This window comes from Coloeus monedula, assembly GCF_965178545.1.
Source record: "Coloeus monedula genome assembly, chromosome: 29".
In the NCBI taxonomy this organism is placed as follows: domain Eukaryota; kingdom Metazoa; phylum Chordata; class Aves; order Passeriformes; family Corvidae; genus Coloeus; species Coloeus monedula.
This window is the reverse complement of record NC_138809.1, coordinates 806,951-829,751: the sequence shown is the minus strand read 5'-3', so window position 1 is coordinate 829,751 and position 22,801 is coordinate 806,951. Positions and strand designations below refer to the sequence as shown.

The window sequence follows — 22,801 nt, the reverse complement described above, 5'->3', positions numbered from 1 at the left end:
TCCCCTGTGCCAGCCGTGCCTGTACCCTGGCATGGCCGTGTCTGTCCCCTGTGCCAGTCGTGCCTGTGCCCTGGGACAGCCATACCTGTCCCCTGCCCTGTCCCCTGCACTGGCCGTGCCCGTCCTCTGCCTTGTTCTTTTGGCTGGCTACGCTGGGTTGATCCTCGGTCCCCTGTGCCAGCCGTGCCTACACCCTGTGCCTGTCCCCCGACCTGTCCCTTGTGCTGGCCTGGTCCCTGGTCCTCTGTGCCAGTGTGCCCGTATCCCGGAACTGCCATGCCTGTCCCTTGCCCTGTACCCTGAGCTGGCTATGCCTGTCTCCTCTCCAGCCCCTCCGCCCCGCCCCGTCCGGTGCCGGTCCCGGTGCCCCGCGCTGGCCGTGCCCGTTCCTCCCCTCCCCGCCCGGCTGCGCCCGGGCCGCGCTGCGGGGCCGGTCCCGCGGTCACTGCCCCTCGCTAGAGACCGAATAAAGGTGGTCGCCGCCGCCCACGGGGCCGGTGTCACAGCGGGCGGGGCGGGGCGGGGCGGTCAGTCAGCTGACCGGTCACGGGGTGCCGGGTCCCGGTTTCCCCGTGGCGGCTCCGCGGGACGGGGTGGCCGGTGCCGTCGGGGCGCGGGGAGGCAGCGGGGGCGCGGACCGGGACCGGAACCGGACCGGAACGGGAACCGGGACCGGGACAGCCTGCGCCTCCCGGGGAGGGGGGGAGGGGGAAGCGGCCCGTGCGGTTCCCCCGGTTCGCGGTTCCGGTACCGGCGCGGGGGAAGGGCCGGGGCCAGGCCCGCCCAGAGTCGGTGCCGCTCCTGTACCGGGTGTGGGCGGGACGGGCTGCCCGGGCGCCCTTAAAGGCGAGGCCGGCGGCGGACCCGGTGCTGCCGGTCCGGCTCCGAGCGCACCGGGAGCGGCGGGGCCATGGGGGCCGTCGGTGCCCTGTGCTGGCGGCTGCTGCTGGTGCTGCTGGCCGTGAACCGGGCCGCAGGTGAGAGAGGGGAGCCCGGGGGTACCCGGTGGGTGGAGGGGACGGGGGTCCTCGGGCGGCCTGGGGCGCTCGGTGGACCGGAATGGGAGGGGAGGGAGAGGGAACGTCCTGGGAATTCGTGGTCCGGGATGCTCGGGAGCTGTCTGGGCGTCCGGGGCAGCGTGGAGCTCGGTGCCCGGGAGGTGCTGGGGTGTGGAGCACGGGGGCAGCGGTGTCACCCCGGGGCAGGCGGGAGAGCTGGCAGGGACACGTCCCCGAGGCTGCCGCCACCACCCTCCCGTGCCCCCCAGGCGCCCGGCCCTGCAGCCCCAAGTACTTCGGCCGTGATGCCATGGTCTGCGTCTGCAACGCCACGTACTGCGACACGCTGGACCCCCTGGTCCTGCCGGCCATCGGCTCCTACGCCAAGTACGAGAGCAGCAAGTCCGGCAAGCGGCTGGAGCGGAGCGAGGGGAGCTTCCAGCGCAGCCTCTCTGCCCCAGGTAGCGCCGCGGGTGGCAGGGATGGGATGCACCCTGCTGCAACGCACCGTCACGCTGGGCTCCCCTCCCTGCAGATGTTGTCCTCACCCTGGACACGACGCAGCGGTTCCAGAGGGTGAAGGGTTTTGGTGGTTCCATCACCGACGCGGCTGCCATCAACATCTTATCCCTGCCGGATAGAGCGCAGGATCACCTGCTGCGCTCGTACTTCTCTGAGGAAGGTGGGACATTGGGGAGACGGGTGGGATGGTGACGGGGCCATGGCTGCCGGCAGGCCTTGGAGACCTCATGTCCCATTGTGCCTGGCAGGGCTGGAGTACAACCTCATCCGGCTGCCCATGGCCAGCTGCGACTTCTCCCTCCACGCCTACACCTACGATGACATCCCCTACGACTACGAGCTCACCCACTTCAGCCTGCGAGACGAGGACACGAAGCTGAAGGCAAGCAGTGGGAGGGAGCAGGGTGGGATGGAGGGTCACAGGGGCTGGGCTGAGTCGGCCCCTCCACCTCCTCCTGCAGATCCCCCTCCTTCACCGAGCCTCAGCCATGAGCAAGCGGCCGCTGTCCCTGTATGCCAGCCCCTGGACCTCCCCCACCTGGCTGAAGACCAGCGAGTCCTACGTGGGGAAGGGGACACTGAAGGGGCAGGCAGGGGACAGGTACCACAAGACCTGGGCCAACTACTTCATACGGTGAGGAGCGGCTGGGGCAGGGGGACGGGGGCGATACCTGAGGGACCCTCAGTGGTGGCACTGGGGACTCCTCATGGCTCACCCCTGCCCCCCACGCCAGGTTCCTGGATGAATACGCCAAGCACAACCTGACCTTCTGGGCGGTGACAGCAGAGAACGAGCCCACGGCCGGGCTGATCAACAACTACCCCTTCCAGTGCCTGGGCTTCACGGCCGAGCAGCAGCGGGACTTCATCGCTCAGGACCTGGGCCCAGCGCTGGCCAACAGCTCCCACCGCCACATCCAGCTCATCATCCTGGACGACAACCGGCTGCACCTCCCGCACTGGGCCAAAGTGGTGAGCGCGGCAGGGGATGTGCCAGCATGGTGGCCCAGAGCAGAGCCCCTGTCCCTCTGGGGGGCTTGGCTGCTCCCTCCTGTGGAGGGCTGGGCCTCTGGCTCTGCCCCGTGGGACTGATTCGTCTCTCTGCCAGGTCCTGGAGGATGAGAAGGCAGCTCGCTACGTCCACGGCATCGGCATCCACTGGTACCTGGACTTCATCGGCCCCATACAGGACACAGTGTTGCCCACTCATGAGCTCTTCCCTGACTACTTTATCCTGGCCACGGAGGCGTCCATTGGGGCCCATTTCTGGGAGCGGGATGTGATCCTGGGCTGCTGGGAGCGGGGGAACCAGTACAGCCACAGCATCCTGACGGTGAGGGCCCTGTGTCTCCCTGTGCGCTCAGCCCTGGGGAGGGCTGCCAGTGTGCTCCCTCCTCCCTCAGCCTCCCACTCCTTGGGCAGGTGTCTGAGCTGTCCTGTTGCAGAATCTGAACCATTTTGTGGCCGGCTGGACTGACTGGAATCTGGCCCTGGATCTGGAGGGGGGCCCCAACTGGGTCAAGAACTATGTGGACAGCCCCGTCATCGTGGACAGCAGCGAAGGCATCTTCTACAAGCAGCCCATGTTCTACCACATGGGGCACTTCAGGTGGGTTGGGGCCCACAACACGTGCTGAGCTGCCTGGGCTCCAGCAGCTGCTTGTCCTGAGAGGAGCAAGGCAAGTTTGGCTTGTGAGGAGCTCTCCTGGCATCTGACTCCCTCCCTGGGGTTGCTTCTTGTTTGTCTGTTCAGTAAATTCATCCCCGAGGGCTCCCAGCGCGTGGGGCTCGCCGCCTCCAAAGAGTCCAAGAAGACAGCGCTGGAGTACACGGCGTTCCTGCGGCCCGACGGGGCTGTGGTGGTGGTGGTTCTGAACCGGTGAGCGATGCAGCCCGGCCCTGCTGCGTGGGACCCCATCCCCCTGGGCCCTGTGCCCTAGCAGGTGCTGCAGGTCTGACCCCCCTGCTCTCTCCTCCCAGCTCCCCTCAGGACATCACCTTCGGGCTGGCGGACACCGTCGGCCTCATCGCAGCCGTGGCTCCGGCCAACTCCATCCAGACCTACCTGTGGCGGCGGCAGTGAGGGGGCCGAGACGCCCGTGGCCGGCCAGGGGCCGGACGCAGCCGGGCCGGAGGCGCAGCCCCAGCTGCCCGCGGGCTCGGGCCGGGGCGCGCGGGGGAAGCGGCTCCCCGGGGCCGTGGCGGAGCCGAGAGCTGGGCCGGGGACACCGTGCATGTGCAGGAGGGCCGGGGGCACCGGTGCCCCTCAGGGTGGAGACTCCACAGGCTGTGAACGCTGTGTTCTGCTGTTCTGACATTAAACACGGATGCTGCCTTGATGTCTGCGGCTGGAAGAGAAACGTCCGGGTCCCTCCCCTGCTCCTGGGCACTGTGGCTGGGTGCCACCCCGGCATGGAGCCTGCTGGAGCCTGGCAAGCAGCGCAGAGCACCTGGAACAGCGTGGGGCAGCCCCTGTCCCTGCCCATGCCCTGCCCCTCTGCCCACCTCAGCTCCCCGTGGGGCTCGCCCTGCTGAGAGATGCTCTGGGCATGAGTCTGCTCCCAGTTCCAAGCATGTGCTGCCTGGCTGGGGCTGAGCAGAGCCCGGGTGTGCTCCTGCTGCTTTTGGGGACAGGTTTTAGGACCTAGCAAGTAGCTCAGGGTTCACCTGGAATGCAGATGCTCTGGGTGCTGCATCAGGAGCAGGGACAAAGCACTTGGACACCCCCCTTGATGCAAGGGGTGAGCAGGGGCTGTGGCCAGGCTTTAGCTTTCTGTGCTTTTCCTGCCAAGCTGGGGCCACTTGCAGCCTGATGTCAGGCCAGGGGCTGTGTGGGTCATGTCTTTCCCAGACCAAGGCCCCTGAGGCCGGGGCTGGACGCAGAGCCAGCTCCAGGAGCATCGCAGCATGGGGTCTCAGGGTCCCAGCCAGCTCTGGCTGAGGTCAGGGCAGTGCCAGCTGCACCTGGGGCTTTTCTGGGACAGGGAGGCTGATCAGGCTGCAGCAGCCCTGCCTGGACCCTGCTGTTCCCCGTGGGGATTGAGCCGAGGGGTCCCCACTGCGGTGAGGAGGGTGGGGGTGTGCCAGGGGCTCAGTGGCCACCACAGAGCTGGGGTGGCTTGAGCAAGTGGGGACAGGACCGGGAGTGGGTGCTGAGTGTGGGCGCACCCAGGAAGGAAGGAGGGAGCTGGCAGGGCGTGGGGGCAGGAGATTAGGGCAGGGAAGTCACGATTTCAGGGCGAGGAGGGTGGCCGGGCCCCTGGGCTGATCCGCGCAGGCGGGATGTGCCCGGGGGTGCTGTCAGGACTGACAGCCCCGATGCTGCGTGGGCTGAGCACAGCCCAGGCGTGGTCAGTGAGTGACAGTGTCACCCTGGGACACTGGCACGCCATGGTGCCACAGGGACCCCCCGCTCCTGGGACCCCGCAACTCCGGGAGGTGCTGCCAGAGTCCTGGGGAGAGCACCCTGCTCCTGCCCCGAGGCTGTTTGTGTTTGGCCACAAGAGGGAAATGTTTCTCCAGGATCAGCGAGTCCCACTCCCAGCACCCCGCTCCCAGCACCCCACTCCCGGTGCAGGGCTGCTCCTCCACCTGCTTCTGACTTACCTGTCCTGGTGCTAACAGCTGGTGGCCGGATGCTGAATCACCCTGGTCCACGTGCCCTCGTCCCTGCGCTCGGCTCCGTGCTGAAGGACGGACTGGCTCTGGGATAAACGTAGCGGGGGCGAATCCTCCGACGTCGCTGGGCTTGGCTCATTAATTCTTGTGCAAAGCCTTGGCTTGTTTGGAGCTCACAGTGGCTGGGGGCTGCTGGGGTCCCGCAGCAGCTGGCCTGGAGCTGGTGATCACCCTAAGGACTGTGTCCCCACGTGCTCCGGGCCGGGGTCTCACTGGTGGGAAGGAGTTTCTGTGATGCTGCACTGAGGCTCTTTGGCATCGATGTTTACGGAGTGGTGATCCCCATAAAAGTGACTCAGCCCATCTCCGTGTCCCCTGAGTCCCCATCCACACTGTCCTGGCTTAGGGACAAAATTCACCCCCGGCTCCTCCAACAGCTCCTTTGACCCCACATCCTTGACCCCATCCTGGAACGAACCCACCTGTGCACTGCAAAGGGCGGTCACACGATGCCACGAGGCCCCTGCGACCCCCACGATCTCCCCATATTCGGAGGTTGGCTGCAAGAAGCGGCTTTGGGGGGCTTGGTGGGGCTGCCCAGTATCTGCTGTGCCAGCGGCTCCAAGTGAGGCGTTGCCTGGCCCCTGGGTCTCACTTTTCCTGCTCAGCAGGATGCTCTTATCAGCTGCTGTTGATAGGGATGAGCTCCAGCAGCCTCCGCAGTGTTTTGCTTCCAGGAGCTGTGGGACCTGAGCCAGCTGGGGGGCTGTGTCTGATGGGGGGCAGGAAGAACTGGACCTTGGAATAGGAAAGGGTGAGCGAGGGCATCCTGGATGGCTGGAAGTGAGCTTGGAGTGGCTGACTGCCTTAGGAGCTATTAATCCCTCCCCAGAATTGGAGTTCATTAGCCAGGGTGTAGCAGTCTGATGACTCCTTAATCACACTTGGAGGTGGGAGATCCCTGGTGCAGCGGGACAGGGACAGGAGCTTCCTCCTGGGGCACCTGTTTGCCCCATGAGATACAACCAGGGGCTACCTGGCTCCATCTGCCCCAGCCCCAGTGGCTGCTGGCCCGGGTGTCCCATGGCTCAGCTCCCAGCAGGGGTGTGGAACCATGGCAGGGCCCACAGCAGGGCAGTGCTGGAGGTAGGAGGGACTTTGATGAATTGAATTGCCCCAGAGCTGCATCTGATACGCCAGAAACGGAGAAAATTACTCATGAGGTGCTGCTCCACCCACGGAGGGAAAGCTAACGGAGCAATTTAACCCTGTGCAGGGGAGCCCTGACCTGGTGATTGATGCTCCAGGCCAGCGGAGCCGTGGCTGGGAACTGTGGCTGGGATCTGGGCACTCTCCATTCCCTGGGCTACCCCTGTGTGGAGATGCTGAGGATGTCCCCGCAGTGATGGGTACATGTTCAGGGGAGTGGGAACATCCTGGGAGATGGGACCAGGTAGGGTCTGTGTGCCCAGGGGAGCTGGCCCAGTTCAGCCTTGGCTCGCTGGGCTGGAGGGTCACTCTTGGAGGAGCAGGGAGCGCTCCTGGAGCAGCGGAGCTGGGCTTTGCTCCTGGCACGGTGTTGGGACAGCAGGGTCCCCTTTGAGGGTCCGGCTGCTGTTGTTGACAGCCAGAGTTGCAGCCCTGCTTGTCCAGGAGCTGGGGTATTGCCCGCTTGCTGTCACTGCTGTCGCTGCTGCCGCCTTCCCCAGCATGTGCTGAGTTGGGGTCAGTGATGCCAAAGGCTTGGGCAGGGAATGGCAACGGCCCCAGCTCCCGTGTGGCCACCCCTGCTGTGTCCTTATGCTGCCCTGGGCCGCGCAGCCACGTTCACTGACCTTGTCTGGGTGTCCTGGACCCTCCAATGCTGAGTGCACGGCCCCGCGGCTCCTTGGGGACAGTGGGGTGTCGGCCAGGGATAAGTGGGTGTCCCAGGGTGCTGTTGGAGGTCCCCAGCAGGACAGGCAGCGGTGCCACGAGCCTGCCCTTGGCTCTGCTGGGCTCCCAGGGGCTCCTCCACACCCTGCGTGACAAAATGAAGGAATCAGCTCGTCCTTCAGGGCTGGCAGTGGGGTCTCAGAGCTGCCCCTGCGACACCTCCCTGTGCTGGTTGGACCTTTCACTCCGGCAGAGCTTGGCACGGCGGCGAGGGCAAATGGGACCCGGTGCTCCCCAGCCCCACGGCGAGGAGATGCATGGCGATCCGGGCCGGGAGGAGGGTAAGGAGGAGCTGTGGGGGTGGGAGAGGGTGTGCTGCGGAGGGAGGTCTCCGAGCAGCTCCCTGTAAAAGCGAGGTGGGGAGGCCGGAGCTGCTGAGGAGGAGGAGGGCTGGCGGCAGCGCAGGTCGGGAGCAGCTGGGGTGAAGGCGGGTGGGGTGTGGGCTCCCGGGAGGGATGGACCCACCCCAACCTACCTGCAAGATGAGGGTGTTTGGGGGGAATGGAGCAGGTGGCAGGAGCTCTATGGCCCTGGAAGGAGGAACAGGGGCTGAGGAGATGGGGCTGATCCCTCCATCCCCCTGCCTTGACTGAGGGTGTCCCCGCCCGCAGGTGCTGCTCCCTGGGACCCGCCAGAGCTCGGGGACCGCGGAAGGGCCATGGGGGCTGCCGGCATCCTGGGCTGGCTGCTGCTGCTGCTGCTGCTGGTGCCAATGCCCCAGGTGGCAGGTGAGCACGGGGACGTCGCGGGGGTGGCAGCGGAGCTTGGGCACCCTGGGACAAGGACAGGAGCCCAGGGGCAGCGCGGAGCTGGGTGCCCGGGAGGTGCCGGGGTGCGGAACACGGGGACAATGGCATCGCCCCGGAGCAGGCGGGAGAGCAGACAGGGACACGTCCCTGAGCCGGCAGCCACCCCCACCTTCCCATGCCTCCCAGCTGCCCGACCCTGCAGCCCCAAGGATTTTGGGCACGGCTCGCTGGTCTGCGTCTGCAACGCCACGTACTGCGACACGCTGGACCCCGTGGTCCTGCCGGCCCCCGGCTCCTACGCCAAGTACGAGAGCAGCAAGGCCGGCAAGCGGCTGGAGCGGAGCGAGGGCAGCTTCCAGAGCAATCTGCGCACCCCAGGTAGCGCCGCGGGTGGGTGGCGGTGCCCCCGCGGGACCCCCAGGCACCACGGACTGAGCCGGGGTCTTCCCGCAGAGCTGCTGCTGACGCTCAACATCTCCGCGCTGTACCAGCACGTGAAGGGCTTCGGCGGGTCCCTCTCTGATGCAGCTGCCATGAACATCCTGAAGCTGTCACAGCCGGCCCAGGACAACCTGCTGCGCTCCTACTTCTCTGAGAGCGGTGAGGGCACGGCGGTGTGAGCAGGTCGTGGGGTCACCAGAGGTGGCTGTGCCTGTCCCCGCTGCAGGGACACCGTCACCTGATGTTTTCCTGCTCCGCAGGGATTGAGTACAACCTCATCCGGGTCCCCATGGCTTGCAGCGACTTCTCCGTGCGCCCCTACAGCTATGATGATGTCCCTGACGACTACGAGCTGAAGCACTTCAGGCTGGTGGACGAGGATGTGAAGATGAAGGTGGGAGGCTGAAGCCGCTGCCATGGGCACCTTGCCCCCTCTCGCGCCGGAGCTCCTGCGCGTGCTGGGACCCCCATGAGCAGGTGCTGCTGAGCCCCACACACCGTGGCAGCCGGTGGGAGCTGGCACCTCCTCTGGGGCATGTCCTGGCGCATCCCAGCTGGCACTGGCAGGGTGAGGAGCCAGGGTGCTGTGCCGTGGGGTGGTGCTTGCCAGCTACCAGTCCCCACTGAGGTCCCTTGAGTTCCTCCCATGCCGTGCCCCGTGGTTTTGGGGAGCTGGAGCTGACCCCGTCCCTCTGCTCCCTCCCGCAGATTCCCCTCCTGCGCCGAGCTTTGGCCATGAGCAAGCGGCAGCTGTTGCTGTTCGCCAGCCCCTGGACTGCCCCAGCCTGGATGAGGAGTAACGGGGATGTCCGTGGGAAAGGCACTCTGAAAGGGCACGCAGGGGACAAGTACCACAAGACCTGGGCCAACTACTTCATCAAGTACTGTCTCTGGAACCAGGCTGGGATGGACAGCAGGGGCACTGGGGAGGGGGGTGGGGGGACAGCACAGATGATTCTGCCCCCCCTTCTCTGCACCAGGTTCCTGGATGAATACTCCAAACACAATGTGACCTTCTGGGCAGTGACGGCACAGAACGAGCCACTGGCAGGGCTCTTCACGCCCCCCCAGGCCCCCACCATCGCCTTCACGGCCGCACAGCAGCGAGACTTCATCGCCCAGGACCTGGGCCCCGCGCTGGCCCGCAGCCCCCACCGCACGCGGCTCCTCATGCTCGACGACCAGCGCATCCACCTCCCACACTGGGCCAAAGTGGTGAAGAGCAGAGCCCCTTCCTTCCCCTCTGCCTCGTGCCCCAGCCCCAGGCTTTATTGGAAATGGAGCCAGCGGCCTCTCCCAGCCCTAGAGAGTGGGAGCAAACCGGGTCTGCCGGAGTGGGAGCCGGAGCTGGCTCCTTCGGGAGCAGCCACCTCTGCATGTGCCCGGCGGGAGTGAGGACAGGAGGTGGCACCCACATCCTGGATCCCTGGATCCTGGCAGTGCTGCTGCCACCACCTTTTCTGGGCAGAGTTTTGGCTGACTTGGCTTCCCCACACAGTGCTCCAAGGGCTGTTTGGGGGAATCACCTTAAACAGGGAGGAAAGAAAGTAAAATGTTCTCCTGCCCCAGCCTCAGGGCAGGCAACCTGCCCTTCCTTTGCCTCCAGCCATGGCATGGCCACAGGGCTGGACCACCCCAGGGGGATGTGGAGGGAGGACCAGGCAGCAGCAGAGCCAGGTGGGGGGCAAGGGGTTCACCGAGGGGCAAACCTGGACCCCACCCCCTCAGCACGGCACCCAGAGAGGTGCCAAAGCCATGTTGGGGTGCTGTTGGGGCGCCAGATCCATGATGGGGTGCTGCTCAAAGGGGTGCAGTGCTGCAGGGAGGGGACAAGAGGTGGCCCTGGGAGACCACACTGGCACATAGAGTCCGTGTGTCCATCTCCACGGGCTTCAGGCATGGGTAGCCTCGGGGTGAGGCATCTCGTTTGCTCCCCAGGTCCTGGGGAATGCCACAGCTGCCCGTTATGTGGCCGGCCTGGCGGTCCACTGGTACCTGGATGCCATCGTCCCGCCCGGCTGCAGCCTGGAGGCCACCCACAAGCTCTTCCCTGACCATTTCCTCCTCTACACGGAGGCCTGCACTGGCTTCTTCATGTTCCGCTTCGCCGTGTCCCTGGGCTGCTGGGAGCGAGGGGACCACTACAGCTACAGCATCCTGACGGTACGGCCCCCACACTGCCCACCCGGGGCCGGCGGGCTTGGCCTCACTCAGCCCCTTCCCTGCCCCCCCAGGTCATGAACCACTTTGTGTCCGGTTGGACCGACTGGAACCTGGCCCTGGATCAGGAGGGGGGCCCCAACTGGGTTAAGAACTTTGTGGACAGCCCCGTCATCGTGGACGGCAGCAAGGACGTCTTCTACAAGCAGCCCATGTTCTACCACCTGGGGCACTTCAGGTGGGTCGGGAGGGCTCAGGTGCTGCCGCCAGCCCCAGCGCAGGGGCAGAGCCCCTCTCCTGGTCCTCTCCCCACAGCAAGTTCATCCCCGAGGGCTCCCGGCGGGTGGGGCTGCACAGCAGCCGCCGCTGCCTCCTCTGCCAGCTGGAGCACGTGGCCGTCGTGCGCCCCGATGGTGCCCTTGTGCTGGTGGTCCTCAACAGGTCAGCCCAGGCAGGGGACGGGGGTGATGCTCAGCCCCGGCTGTGCCGACCTGCTCAGCCCCTCTCGGTCCCCAGGTCTGGCCGGGATGTGTCACTTGGAATCCGGGACCCTGCCATGGGGTTCATCGAGACCGTGGCTCCAGCCCACTCCATCCAGACCTACCTGTGGCGCCAGCAGTGATGGCCAGGGGAGTGCTGGGAGGCTCTGGGGGGCTCCGGGGGTCAGCTCTTCCGCCACCCTCTCCAGCACCCCTCTAGGGTGGAAGCAGATGGTGACCCATTGCTGGGGGTGCAGCCCCTGCACGAGGGGCTCCGCTGGCACCGGGGTCTGCCCGGGGCTGCAGCTTCCCAGCCTCCCCTCCCTCCCGGCACTTCCCATCCCCCTGGGAGCTCCCTCTGCACCGTCTCCTGGACCACACTTCCACACGTGGCCCCCTTGAAACCTTCGCGTGTCTCGGGCGCCAAGTAAAGCCATGACGCGCTCCCTCCGGAATGCGCCGTTCCCGTCAGTGTTTCCTCTACGCGCTCGGAAATCGCTCGGTTTTCCTCGGCGGGGCGGCGCGGGGCCAGGGGTGCCCCGGGGGCTCCGGCCCCCGTGGCCTGCGGGTGGCTCCTTGTTTATCCCTGCAGCTGGAGCCTCGGCCGCTGCCAGCCCTTGATTCGTTCCGTATGTGCTGTTGGTTTTCCCCAGCCTACTTTTTGGGGGAATTTTTTTCAAAAATCCAAATGTCAGACGCTGTCGGAAAGGCAGAGTAAATGATATCAGTGTCCCCATCCACCGAACCTTATGGACAAATTAGGCCGGTGCCACCTCTCCAGGGTGGCCTCTGGACAGAGTCCCCTCTATTCTGGCTGTGGCCAACACCAGCCGCAGCCCGCAATGACCTCCCCGTCCTGTTTGCTTTCCCTAAATACCAGTTACAGTATTCCCTGTGCCTTTGGGAATGTTACCAGCATCTTTGAAGTACAGGAATGAGAAAGCCAGAGCGCTCCTTGGCCAATGCCCCTGTGTGAGAGCCATGGAACTGCTGAGGTTGGGGAAAACGAAAAACCCAGAGGTTTAACAGCTGGTTTATTGGAGTGTGGTGTGAAGGTGGCACCGGGCTCCATCCCAGCCCTGCTCATGGAGCACACCAGCCTGTTCTCTGCTTTTATCCGTGTTTCTGGGGAACGCTGGCCCCAGCAGCAGCTGGGTCGGGCTGCCTGTGCTTAGAATCATAGAATAGAATCATGGAATCCTTGAGGTTGGAAAAGGCCTTGAAGATCATCAAGTCCAACCATTCCCCCAGCGCTGCCAAGGCCAGCACTAAATCATGTCCCCAAGTGCTCCATACGCATCTGTTAAATCCCTCCAGGGATGGCGACTCCACCACTGCCCCAGGCAGCCGATGCCAGGGCTGGACAGTCCTTTCCACGAAGAAAATTTCTTTAATATTCAACCTAAACCTCCCCTGATGCAACTTGAGGCCGTTTCCTCTTGTCTGGTCCCTTGCTCCCTGGGAGCGAAGCCTGACCCCCACTTAGCTGCCCCCTCCTGTCAGGGAGTTGTGCAGAGCCACAAGGTCCCCCCTGAGCCTCCTTTTCTCCAGGCTGAGCCCCTTTCCCAGCTCCCTCAGCCTCTCCTGGTGCTCCAGACCCTTCCTCAGCTCCATCCCCTTCTCTGGACATGCTCCAGCCCCTCAAGGTCTCTCTTGTCATGAGCGGCCCAGAACTGACCCCCAGGATTCGAGGTGTGACCTCATCAGTGCCCAGCACAGGGTCACTGCCCTGGTCCTGCTGCCATTCCTGACACCTTGGGAATGTCCCCTTCCCAGGGGACAGCTGTGCCGGGATGGCACACACGGAGCCCTCACCCCAGGTGTTCAGCACCGCCCAGGGACCAGTGTGCAGGGAAATGTTTTGGCCCAGCCTCTCTGGGCTGGCTCCCTGCTCCTGCCAGTTTGGAACTGCAGCTGCTGCAGGGTGGTGCCTTCCTTCCCTCCCTGTTGAAAAGCCAGCCAGGAAACGGGGGGATGCAACATCCCCGGCCATGGGTGCGAGGGGTGGGGTGAGGCTGGAGGAACCACCCCCATCATCCCCTCTGGCTGCAGCCTGGGTTGGGGGATCCCTTCTCTGGTGGCTGCAGGAGGAGCAGGGCCTTGGGTGGGGGGCTGTGATCTCCAGTGAGGGGCTGTGACCTTGGGTCAGGGACTGTGGTCACTGTGTGGGGGACTGTGGCCCCTGGGTAGGGGACTGTGGTCCCTGGGCGGGGGTCTGCCTCCCTGGCCACCCTCACCAGCTGCCCCAAGGGGTCCCCGGGGCAGATGCCACTCCCCCCGTGGCTCTGCCCGCCTCCTGTTTCTCCTGCGGAGCAGATGCCTGCAATTAGGAAGGATCCCAAATTAGACGGTGTGGAGCCCAGACTTGTTTTGCAGAGGATAAACTGCTGCAGCCGGCTCCACCCAGCCCGCTGCGGCCTCCGGCGTGGAGGGCACGGCCCCACGGCGGGGGCGAGGGGACCTCGGCGGGCAGCGCCGGCAGCCCCCGCTGTGCCCATCGCCTGCGGAGCCAGCAGGAGGAGTCGGGGGTCCCTGCCGTGACCGGCTGCTGCCTCTGCCCGTGCCAGGAAAGGCGCTGGAGCAGCCACAAACGGGACACAGGTCACGGCGGTGGCCCCTCGATGGGCACAGCCAGCCCTACCCTGTCCGAGGTGTCCCAGGGACACAGGGCTGCTCCCGTGGGGCTCTCCCCAAGGGGAGCAGGGCAGGCCTGGCTGTGGGGGGTGATGGAAGCACCTGGGGGGCTGGCGAGCATCCTCCCCTCCCCAGCTTCCCTCTGGCCACTGGAACAGGTTTCAGGAGAGCTTTGCAAATGCTGCGGTGTGTGGAAAGCTCACTGGAGCCAGGTTGCAAAATCATCCCCAGGCTCCTCTTCAAACAGAGTCTCATGAGCTGTCCCATTCCAAACTCACCTTTCCTGCTCCGCCAGATGCATCACCTCCCACCAGGCACAGCCAGGACACAGGTCCTGCTGCCGCTGCCACAGAGACGCAGCGAGAGGTGGTTTGGCAGCAGGTGAGTCCCCTGGATCTGGGGTGGCTTCAGCAGGTGGGAATGGGGATGGAGATGGGGATAGGGATGGGGATGGGACAGCCCTGGGCAGCAGGACCATGCTGGGGCCATGCCCTGGCCAAGCTGGGCATCATTCCCAGGCAGGGAGTGGGAGGCACTGGAGGCGTGACGGCTGCCTGGCCCCACTCCACATCCCACTAGATCTCGGCACCATCCCACCCTGGTGGAGGTCCCCAGGCGTCCTCAGTCTGGTACCAGAGTCCCGAGGCTTGGAGTTGGCTCCTTCTGTGCTCTCATTGAGAGGCTCCTTGCCCAGCACCAGGGGAAGGACAGGACAGGGTGTGAGCAGCTGCGCAGAACAGGGGAATGTGGGACTCTCCATGCCAGGGCCTTGGGCTCCAAACCACGCTGGCTGGGCAAGCCCCAGCTGCCACGCATGTGGGATTGGGAGTGCGGAGCTGTTTGCTCCTAGCCGTGGCTCAGGGGGCACTGGGGGTACATGGGGTGATGCAGCGTGGCATGACATGGCATGGCACAGCCGTGGCACAAGTGAGGAGGAAGAAGGAGTGGGAGGAAGTTGATGGGAGTGAACAAAGTTGCTGGGTACAGCCAGCGTGGGCAGCTGGTAACAGCGGGCTGGGGGGGCTGCCCACACCTGGGGGGCTGCCCACACCTGAGACATAGCCACAGCTGTTGGTGGGCTCTGGAGGGGTGGGAGGAAAGGTGAGCACTGGGCTGGAGCAGTGGGCAGAGGGCAGGACGGGGGGGGGGTCTGCTGGTCCCCAAAGTCCCTGGGCAGGGGGATCATGCTGGGGCTGTCCCTGCCCTGTGTCTCTGTCGCCTTTTAGGGCTGGGTCAGGGTGAGAAGAGCTGGGTGCTGACACCTCACCCTGTTTCCAGCTCCAGAGTGTCCAACAGCATCGTCTGAGCTGCTGCAGCAGAGGTGCCATGGGGCCAGGCTGTGCCAGCATCCTGGGCTGGCTCCTGCTGGCACAGGTGGCCCTGCAGGCCACAGGTACATGCTGGCCCATGTCTCTGGGCTTTGGAGGGTGGCAGATTTGGGGTCTGTCATGGGTTAAAGGGATGAGCTGGGCTCCTGCCACACCCTCGGTGCCCACCTGGTCTCTCCTCTGCTGCAGGTGGCCGTCCCTGTGATGCCAAGGATTTTGGGCACGGCTCGCTGGTGTGTGCCTGCAGTGCCACGTACTGTGACACGCTGGACCCCCTGGTCCTGCCAGCCCCCGGCTCCTACGTCAAGTACGAGAGCAGCAAGGCCGGCAAGCGGCTGGAGCGGAGCGAGGGGAGCTTCCAGCACAACGCCAAGACCCCAGGTACCACCCTGGCTGGCACCTGCTGTGAGAGAGCCTGTCCCACACAGCAGGGATGGTGACACTGTGTGTCCCCACAGATTTCCACCTCACCCTGGACACGGCACAGAGGTATCAGAAGGTGAAGGGGTTTGGTGGCTCCATCACCGACGCAGCTGCCATCAACATCCAGTCCCTGTCCAAGGATGCCCAGAACCACCTGCTCCGCTCCTACTTCTCCGAGGAAGGTGAGCCCAACGCTGCTGGGTGGTGGGGCTGGGGTCTGGCTGCTGAGATTTGTTCTGAGGGGCTCAGGGAGCTGGACCCCCCAAATACACCTCGGGGATGCCCATCACTACCTGCCCTGTCCTCAGGCATTGAGTACAACCTGGTGCGTGTGCCCATGGCCAGCACCGACTTCTCCATCCGCCTGTACACCTACGCCGACGCCGAGGGCGACTTTGAGCTGAGGCGGTTCAACCTGACAGAGGAGGACACACGCATGAAGGTGAGACCTGCAGGAAGAGTCTGAGGGACTGGGTCTGCTGCCTGGGTGGGATGGGGCAGAATGGGACTGGGATGGGATGGGATTGGGTTGGGACAGGATGGACAGGGGATGAAGGGGAGTTCCTTCCTGCTGATTAGCAGGGAGAGGACTCATCCTTCCATCTGGGTGGGATAAAGGATGGGGTGGGACATGATGGGATAGGATGGGATGGGATGAAATAGGAAGGGGAAGGTGAGCACTTCCAGTGGGGAGGAAGAGAATTCATTCTGACACCTGGGTGAGATGGGATGGGATGGGATGGGATGGGATGGGATGGGATGGGATGGGATGGGATGGGAAAAGGGAGCACCTTCCCACCTCTGGGGAGGGAGATGACTGCTCCTGCTGCCTGCACTGCCAGTGCTGGGACAGACCCGGAGAGCTCTGTGCCACCCCATTTTTCCCTAGATCCCTATCCTCCAAGCAGCCCAGGCAGTGGCCAAGCGGCCGCTGTCGCTGTACGCCAGCCCCTGGACCTCCCCGGTCTGGATGAAGACGAATGGAGCGATGACAGGGAGGGGAACACTGAAGGGCAGCCCCGGGGACAAGTACCACAGGGCCTGGGCCAAGTACTTCATCCGGTGAGGGGTCACGGGAGCGTGGTGGGTGCCGGGGATGCCATGCCTGGAGCTGGGGCCGGCACAGTGCAACGGGGCCGTTCACCGTCTACCCCACGCCAGGTTCCTGGATGAATACGCCAAGCACAACCTGACCTTCTGGGCAGTGACAGCGGGGAACGAGCCCACGGCCGGTGAGATCGTCTTCTACCCCTTCCAGTGCCTGGGCTTCTCCCCTGAGCACCAGCGGGACTTCATTGCCCAGGACTTGGGCCCAGCGCTGGCCAACAGCTCCCACCGCCATGTCCAGCTCATCATCCTGGATGACCAGAGGGTGATGCTGCCCTACTGGGCCCAGGTGGTGAGTCCCCATAGCAGCTGTCCTGGCCCCACAGCAATGTCACAGCCCTGGGCACTGGTGACCCTTTTCTCCTGCCAGGTTCTCAAAGACCCTGTGGCCGCCAGCTACATCAGCGGCATCGGCATCCACTGGTACCTGGACTTTCTGGCGCCCATCGACCTGACCCTCTCCATCACCCACCACCTCTTCCCGGACTATTTCCTCATCTCCACAGAGGCCTCCACAGGCTCCTACTTCTGGGAGCCCAGGGTGGTGCTGGGTGGCTGGGACCGAGGCAGCAAGTACAGCCACAGCATCCTGACGGTAGGGTCTGGTGGGAGACATGGATGCACTGGCCACCCTGGCCACCTCCTGGGCCTGCCTGTGGCTCAGCACCATCCTCTGCCCTGCAGAACCTCAACAACTACGTGACGGGTTGGACCGACTGGAACCTGGCCCTGGACATGGAGGGAGGCCCCAACTGGAGCAAGAACTACGTGGACAGCCCCGTCATTGTGGACAGCAGCAAGGACGTCTTCTACAAGCAGCCCATGTTCTACCACCTGGGGCACTTCAGGTGTGTTGGGGGCCACAGGCTGCTGGCTCCAGGTACCACGTCCTAGGTGCCACACTCTGATCCTGCTTGTCCTCACAGCAAGTTCATCCCCGAGGGCTCACAGCGTGTGGGACTGGCCGTCTCCAAGAAGTGCCGCCGGTGTGACCTGGAGCACTCGGCTTTCCTGCGTCCCGATGGTGCCATCGTCCTGGTGGTCCTGAACCGGTGAGTGGCTCAGTTGTGATTGCTGGTAAAAGACCCCACTGACTCCACTGAGCCCCCATCTCCTTCTCATTTTCCCCACAGCTCCCCCATGGATGTGTCCTTTGGGATCTCTGACCCGCGGGCCGGCTTCATCGAGGCCGTGGCTCCCGGCGACTCCATCCAGACATTCCTCTGGAAGCAGCCACGGCCAGCAGAGGAGTGAGGTGCCAGTGGCATTGGAGAGAAGACTCCAATGAGGCTGAGGCTGCAGCACGGCCCCTGCAGCCCCCTGTGCCCCAGGGGACCTGTTTGACCCTAGGGCTGCAATGCCTGTGCTTTTCTAGATATTTTCATTAAAATAAGCAGGTTTTCTACAAACTTGCCTGAACCCCTGACCTCCCCTTGGTGCCAGCTCAGTGGGCAGGACTATGGCAGGCACCAGAGGAGGCAGATTTGAGGCTGATGGTACCTCCTGAGCCCCATGGGTCCCGTCCTACCTCTGCCCAGGTTCCTGGGGCATCCCACGTAGCTGGTGCTGCAGGGATGCAGGGGACTGTCACCCCAAGGGGTGCCATCTCCCTCCTGTCTGCCACTGCAGCATCCCCCCGCAGGGAAGGGCCCAAAGCTGGCAGGGACCAGGGCCCTGCTGCAGTCAGGACACGCAGCCGGGATTTAGAGCAGAGCTCTGGCGTCGGCAGCTCCAGCTTCCCCCCGGCCAGAGCAGGCGGCTGTGGTTTCTCCTGCCGGAGCAGCCATCAGCCCCTCCAGCTAATGGGAACCGGGAGCGTGGGGCACATACTTCCTGAGTGACGTTAGAGGGGAGCGTGCTGGGGGGGGAGGGGGCTGCACTGAGTCATCCCCCTCCCACTGGGGCCCCTTGAACTGGGCCAGTATGGAGGAGGCTCTGCAGCTGGCCCAGCACCACGGCTCTGCTCCGGCACAGTGTGGGAGCCCCCGGCCACTGCGCCCGGGTGGGGGGCACGTGGGGCGCGTGTCCAGGAGCTCAGCCTGGGGACATTCGGCCACCGCAGCAGCAGGGCTGGGATGCCGGTGGCGGCGGCAGCCGGCGGCCAAACAAGCGAGGGCTGTGTGCCGGCCTGGCCCCACGCCGCCTTTCCATCCGCGCACTCGTAAACCGGCAGCGGCCAGCGGGAACGGCAGCGCGGCCAACACCGGCACCAGCCCCGCGCCGGGTGGCCCAGGGGACCGCGGGGGCAGAAGGAGCCCAGGTGGCCACCCCCGACCCCGCTCGCAGCCCACGCGATGCGCTCCCAGCTGTGCCAGCTGCGGGAGCTCCCCGGCGCTGGCAGGCGCGGTGGAATGCAAACAGATGTCAGCGCTGGAGGGATCCCGGCTGCTGGAGCGGGGCTCCGGGTGTCCCGCTGGCAGCGGGGAGTGCTCCTGGGCTGGGGACGTGTCCTGACGAGTAGCCCCGGCTGCCCTTGGCTCCGGTTTTGTGTGCTGGCTGTGCTGCCGCTCTCGGGGCAGCCGGGCTGGCAGCAGCGTGGAGGGGAGGTGCCAGCCCCACAGAACTGCTGCCTGCGCTGCCCGGAGGGATGCCACAGTGGAACGATGCAGGAGAGATGTGGGGCTCAGCCCCACAGCTGTTGGAGAAGGGACAGGGGACACTGCTGAGATGCCACAGATGCCTTTAGGTTCCCCCCTCTGCCCAGTCCTCAGCAAGACCCAGGGCTGGAGCGAGGGGCAGAGCCGCAGGCAGGACACACTGGTGCTTGCTGCAACACTCCAGCCTGGGCAACTGGGGAAACTGGGAAGGGCCTCAAGCACGCTGGGAGTATGAGAGGGTGCAGGTGGAGAGAGGGAGGTTTATTGGCATGGCAGGGATGCTCCCACAGAGGGGGCTGTGCTTCCTGGTGGGACACAGAGCGGGGAGCGATGCTGCCACGCTCCCGGTGTAAAAACAGTCAGTTCCAGGGGCTGGGGAGGAACAGTCACACAGCTCGTCCTCACTCCTCCTCCTCCTCTTCCTCCTGCAGGGCGATGGGCTGCCGGCTGGCTGGCCCCACGCTGCCGCGCTGGATGGAGACGATGCCGCTCAGGAAGGCGTAGCCCAGCATGGCTGCCAGCCCCACCAGCACCGACAGCAGTTGGTTGCGCCATTTGTGGGGGTCCTCCTCTGCTTCACTGCCATCTGTGCCCGCAGACCGAGGGGCACCAGTCAGGGGGTCACCTGGAGGGGCAGAGCAGGGATGTGGGTGGGAAGGGTCACCCTGAGACCGGGCGCCAGCTGGGGACGCACCTGGGGGGACAGGTCACCCCAAGCCCGCAGGCTGAGGCGGGGGACGGCTCTCACCTCCGTCCCAGGGGAAGTAGAGGCTGAGGATGGAGGTGCAGTAGTTGCACAGGTTCTGCAGGGACTTCAGGTGCTGCTGCAGTTTCCCGTTGGGCAGCTTCGCCTTCAGGAGCGGCGCCAGGCGGCTGAAGACCAAGGCGTCGAGGGAGGCCGGCCTGGGGCACAGAGAGCCGTGCCTGGGCCACTGTCCCCACCCAAAGCCACCCAGACCCACCAGCCACCCCCAGCCCCAGCACTCCAGGGGACGGCATGTGGCTCCTGCTCCTTGGGAGGGTGCCCTGTCCCCTGCAAGCCTGTTCCACCCCCAGAGCAATGCAGAGGGGCTGCAGCTCCCCTGCAGATCATGGGGGTTCAGCCCTGCTGGGGTGCAGGGGGCTCTCAGGCCCCTTCCCCTCTCCCCCTCTGGCCACCTACGAGTCTCCAAAGAAAAACTTCTGGGAGCCGAGGCGCTGGGAGAGGAGTGTCAGGCATTCCCGAGCTTCCCGGTAGAGCTGCAGGAGAAGGACAGAGGACTGTCACCTGCCAGGTACAGCCACAGTGCTCAGGGGAGAAGGAGAGGGAACCCCAGACCCCAGTTTGGGATTTTGGCCTCACATGGATTCCCCTGGACACTGCCGAGGACCCACTGTGCCCAGACCTCACCCCTCCTCACCTCCTTCTCCAGCTTCTCCTCATCCTCCATGTAGTCATCCCCCCACAACAGCTGCAGCCGCTCCAGCTGCCGCTTGTGCATGGCGTTGGGCAGGAAGAAGTTGAGGGGGAAGGGGATGGTTTCCGCGTACCACTTCCGCGTGTGCTCCACGTAGTTCTTTGCGTCCACCCAGAAGGTGTGGATCTGTGGTGGAGAACAACCCCACAGCCCGGCCATGGCGGGGCTGCAGCCAGAGCTGCTGGCACACCAGAGCCCCTGCTTGGCACAGCCACCCTGGAGACCACAAGGGGCTGCAGGAGCATTGGGGTGAAGGGCAGACCCCAGCCCGGGCTGCACAACCCACTGCTGCCACCCCTGTACCCTGATCTTTGCCATGCCAGGCTCCCGGGATGTTGCTGCTGGCAGCGCTCGCTGGCTCTGCTGGCAGGTGGGCACACACCCGAGCCCACCAGCACAGCTCCAGGGAGCAGAGCCCATCCTCGGCCCCCCTGAGCCTCACCAGTACTGGCAGCAGCTTCTCCTCCAGCAGGGACACGAAGGCCAGCGCGTCCGCGCTCTGCGTGGCCGACAGGTCGTAGTCAGCGTTGTACTTCTGCGCAGCAAACGCCACGGTTGGATCCCACGGGACGCACCAAATCCCACCCGTGGGTGACACAACAGAGTTCCCTCCTCCCTGAGGGGCTCCAGTAGCCCCCAGCCCAGGGCAGGGGGTGCCCCAAGCCCAGCCTGTACCTGTTTCCTGAGGTGTGTTATGATATGCTGTGCTTTGGAGATGGTGCCCTCGTCCCGTGTCCTCAGCGCGGGCAGGTGCCCTGCGGGCAGGGAGAGTGGGGGCTGCAGCCGCTGTGCCCAGGGGCACCCTGAGCGGGTGAGGGGTGCAGGGGGCTGCAATGGGGGATGGACCCCCATGCCTGGATGAGGGGCACGAGGCAGAGGCGCAGGCAGTGACAGGGGTGTGGGCTGAGGTGGGGGACAGAGTGGTGCAGGGGAGGGCATAGAAACTCTGTGATGGGAAATGGGGAATGTGCCGGGATGAGGGGGGTGCAGTGGGGAGGTGATGGGACAGGGGGAGCAATGGGGAAAAAGGATGCAGTGATGTGGGGGGCCACAGAAAAAAGGGGGGTGCAGTGAGGTGGGGGCTGTGATGAGGGCGTTCAATGGGACACGAGTCACAATGGGATGAGGGGGTGCAATGGGGCAGGGGGTGTGATGGGGCATGAGGGTGCAACAGGATGGAGGATAGTGATGGGATGGGGGGTGTGATGGGGCATGGGGGTGCAATAGGACAAGGGGGTTGTGATAGGACAGGGACAGTGATGGGATGATGGGGGTGTGACAGGGTACAGGGGAGTGCAGTGGTGGGGAGGACACAGGACAAGGGGGTGCAATAAGACGAGAGGGTGGGGGGGTGCAGGTGGGGGGGCACAGGACATGAGGGATGCAATGGGGTGGGGGGTGTGATGAGGTAGAGGGTGCAATAGGATGGAGGATAGTGATGGGACAGGCGGTGTGATGGGGTGGGATGGTGCAATGGGGGGGGCGAGAGGCCATAGGGCAAGAGGAGTGCAATGGGATAAGAGGGTGCAATAGGGCAGGGGGTCCAGTGGTGTGGGGGCCACATGAGGGATGAGATGGGGCGGGAGGCTGTGATGGGATGGGGGGTGTGTAACGTGCGGAGGGCGCAGTGGTGCGGAGTGGGGGCAACGGGATCACGGCGCTGCGATGGGGCGGGGGGTCCCGGTGGTGCCGGTATCCTCGGCGGGGCCCTTACCGGAGGGGCTCCTCCAGGGGCTGGTGACCCGGTGCACTTTCAGCGGCGCCCCCGTGAATCGCGCGTAGGTCTGCGGGAAGGAGGGACGGAGGGAGGGATAGAGCGGGGGTCTGCCCGCGGGACCCCCGGCCCGGCCCCGGCCCGGCCCCGGCGCTCACCAGCACAGCCAGGCAGTCGGGATCCACCGAGGGCAGCCCCCAGCCCCCGACCCAGCAGAACAGCTCCATGGGCGCCGCCATCTTCCGCCGACCCGGAACCGGACGGGCGGCCCCGCCCGCCCCCGCCGCGGGGCGGCACCGGCGGCACCGAGCGGCGGCTCCGCGATGGAGCGGAGCCGAGCAGAGTCCGGGGACGGCGATGGTGGTGTCTGCAGGGTCCTTGGGGCCCGGTCCGCAGAGCCCCGCACCGCTCACTCTGCTTGGCCCCGCACGGTCCCGCACCGCTCAGTTGAGCTCCGTACCTCTCACCCTGCTCGGTCCCGCACCGTATCGCACAGCCCTGCTGTGTCCCGCATCTCTCTGCACTGCCCCGCACAGCTCAGCTCAGCTCCACACTGCTCAGTCCTGCTGTGCCCCGCACCTCCCCGCATTGCCCCACACTGCCCCGCACGGCTCGGCTCAGCTCCTCACTGCTCACCCT

The 22,801-nt window shown here is 65.2% G+C and overlaps 3 protein-coding genes across 3 annotated transcripts; 2 read left to right on the top strand and 1 right to left on the bottom strand.

Moving 5' to 3' along the window:
- The first annotated feature begins 752 nt into the window (after positions 1 to 752).
- On the top strand, positions 753 to 3,820 carry LOC309583218 (lysosomal acid glucosylceramidase-like). Its single transcript, XM_082298792.1, has 10 exons — positions 753 to 977; positions 1,268 to 1,459; positions 1,534 to 1,680; positions 1,769 to 1,902; positions 1,982 to 2,154; positions 2,255 to 2,492; positions 2,629 to 2,853; positions 2,966 to 3,129; positions 3,274 to 3,399; positions 3,501 to 3,820. Exons 1-10 carry the CDS (start codon positions 911 to 913, stop codon positions 3,601 to 3,603), a joined length of 1,569 nt encoding a protein of 522 aa, XP_082154918.1. The 5' UTR covers positions 753 to 910; the 3' UTR covers positions 3,604 to 3,820.
- Positions 3,821 to 7,731: 3,911 nt separating this feature from the next.
- LOC309583064 (uncharacterized protein) lies at positions 7,732 to 17,648 on the top strand (the record flags this gene model as incomplete). The annotated part of the gene is made up of 22 exons (XM_082298583.1): positions 7,732 to 7,801; positions 8,009 to 8,200; positions 8,276 to 8,422; positions 8,524 to 8,657; positions 8,972 to 9,144; positions 9,244 to 9,478; positions 10,202 to 10,426; positions 10,498 to 10,661; positions 10,739 to 10,864; positions 10,940 to 11,041; positions 13,310 to 13,503; positions 13,832 to 13,917; positions 14,815 to 14,929; positions 15,054 to 15,245; positions 15,323 to 15,469; positions 15,596 to 15,729; positions 16,177 to 16,349; positions 16,449 to 16,686; positions 16,765 to 16,989; positions 17,079 to 17,242; positions 17,321 to 17,446; positions 17,528 to 17,648. The coding sequence occupies 22 exons, from the start codon at positions 7,732 to 7,734 to the stop codon at positions 17,646 to 17,648; spliced, it is 3,483 nt and encodes a 1,160-aa protein (XP_082154709.1).
- Positions 17,649 to 19,237: 1,589 nt separating this feature from the next.
- On the bottom strand, positions 19,238 to 22,422 carry MTX1 (metaxin 1). Its single transcript, XM_082298797.1, has 8 exons — positions 22,321 to 22,422; positions 22,163 to 22,232; positions 21,124 to 21,203; positions 20,891 to 20,983; positions 20,392 to 20,574; positions 20,154 to 20,230; positions 19,740 to 19,894; positions 19,238 to 19,616 (listed from the first exon to the last, which is right to left on the bottom strand). The coding sequence occupies exons 1-8, from the start codon at positions 22,399 to 22,401 to the stop codon at positions 19,393 to 19,395; spliced, it is 963 nt and encodes a 320-aa protein (XP_082154923.1). The 5' UTR covers positions 22,402 to 22,422; the 3' UTR covers positions 19,238 to 19,392.
- Between the last annotated feature and the right edge of the window lie 379 nt (positions 22,423 to 22,801).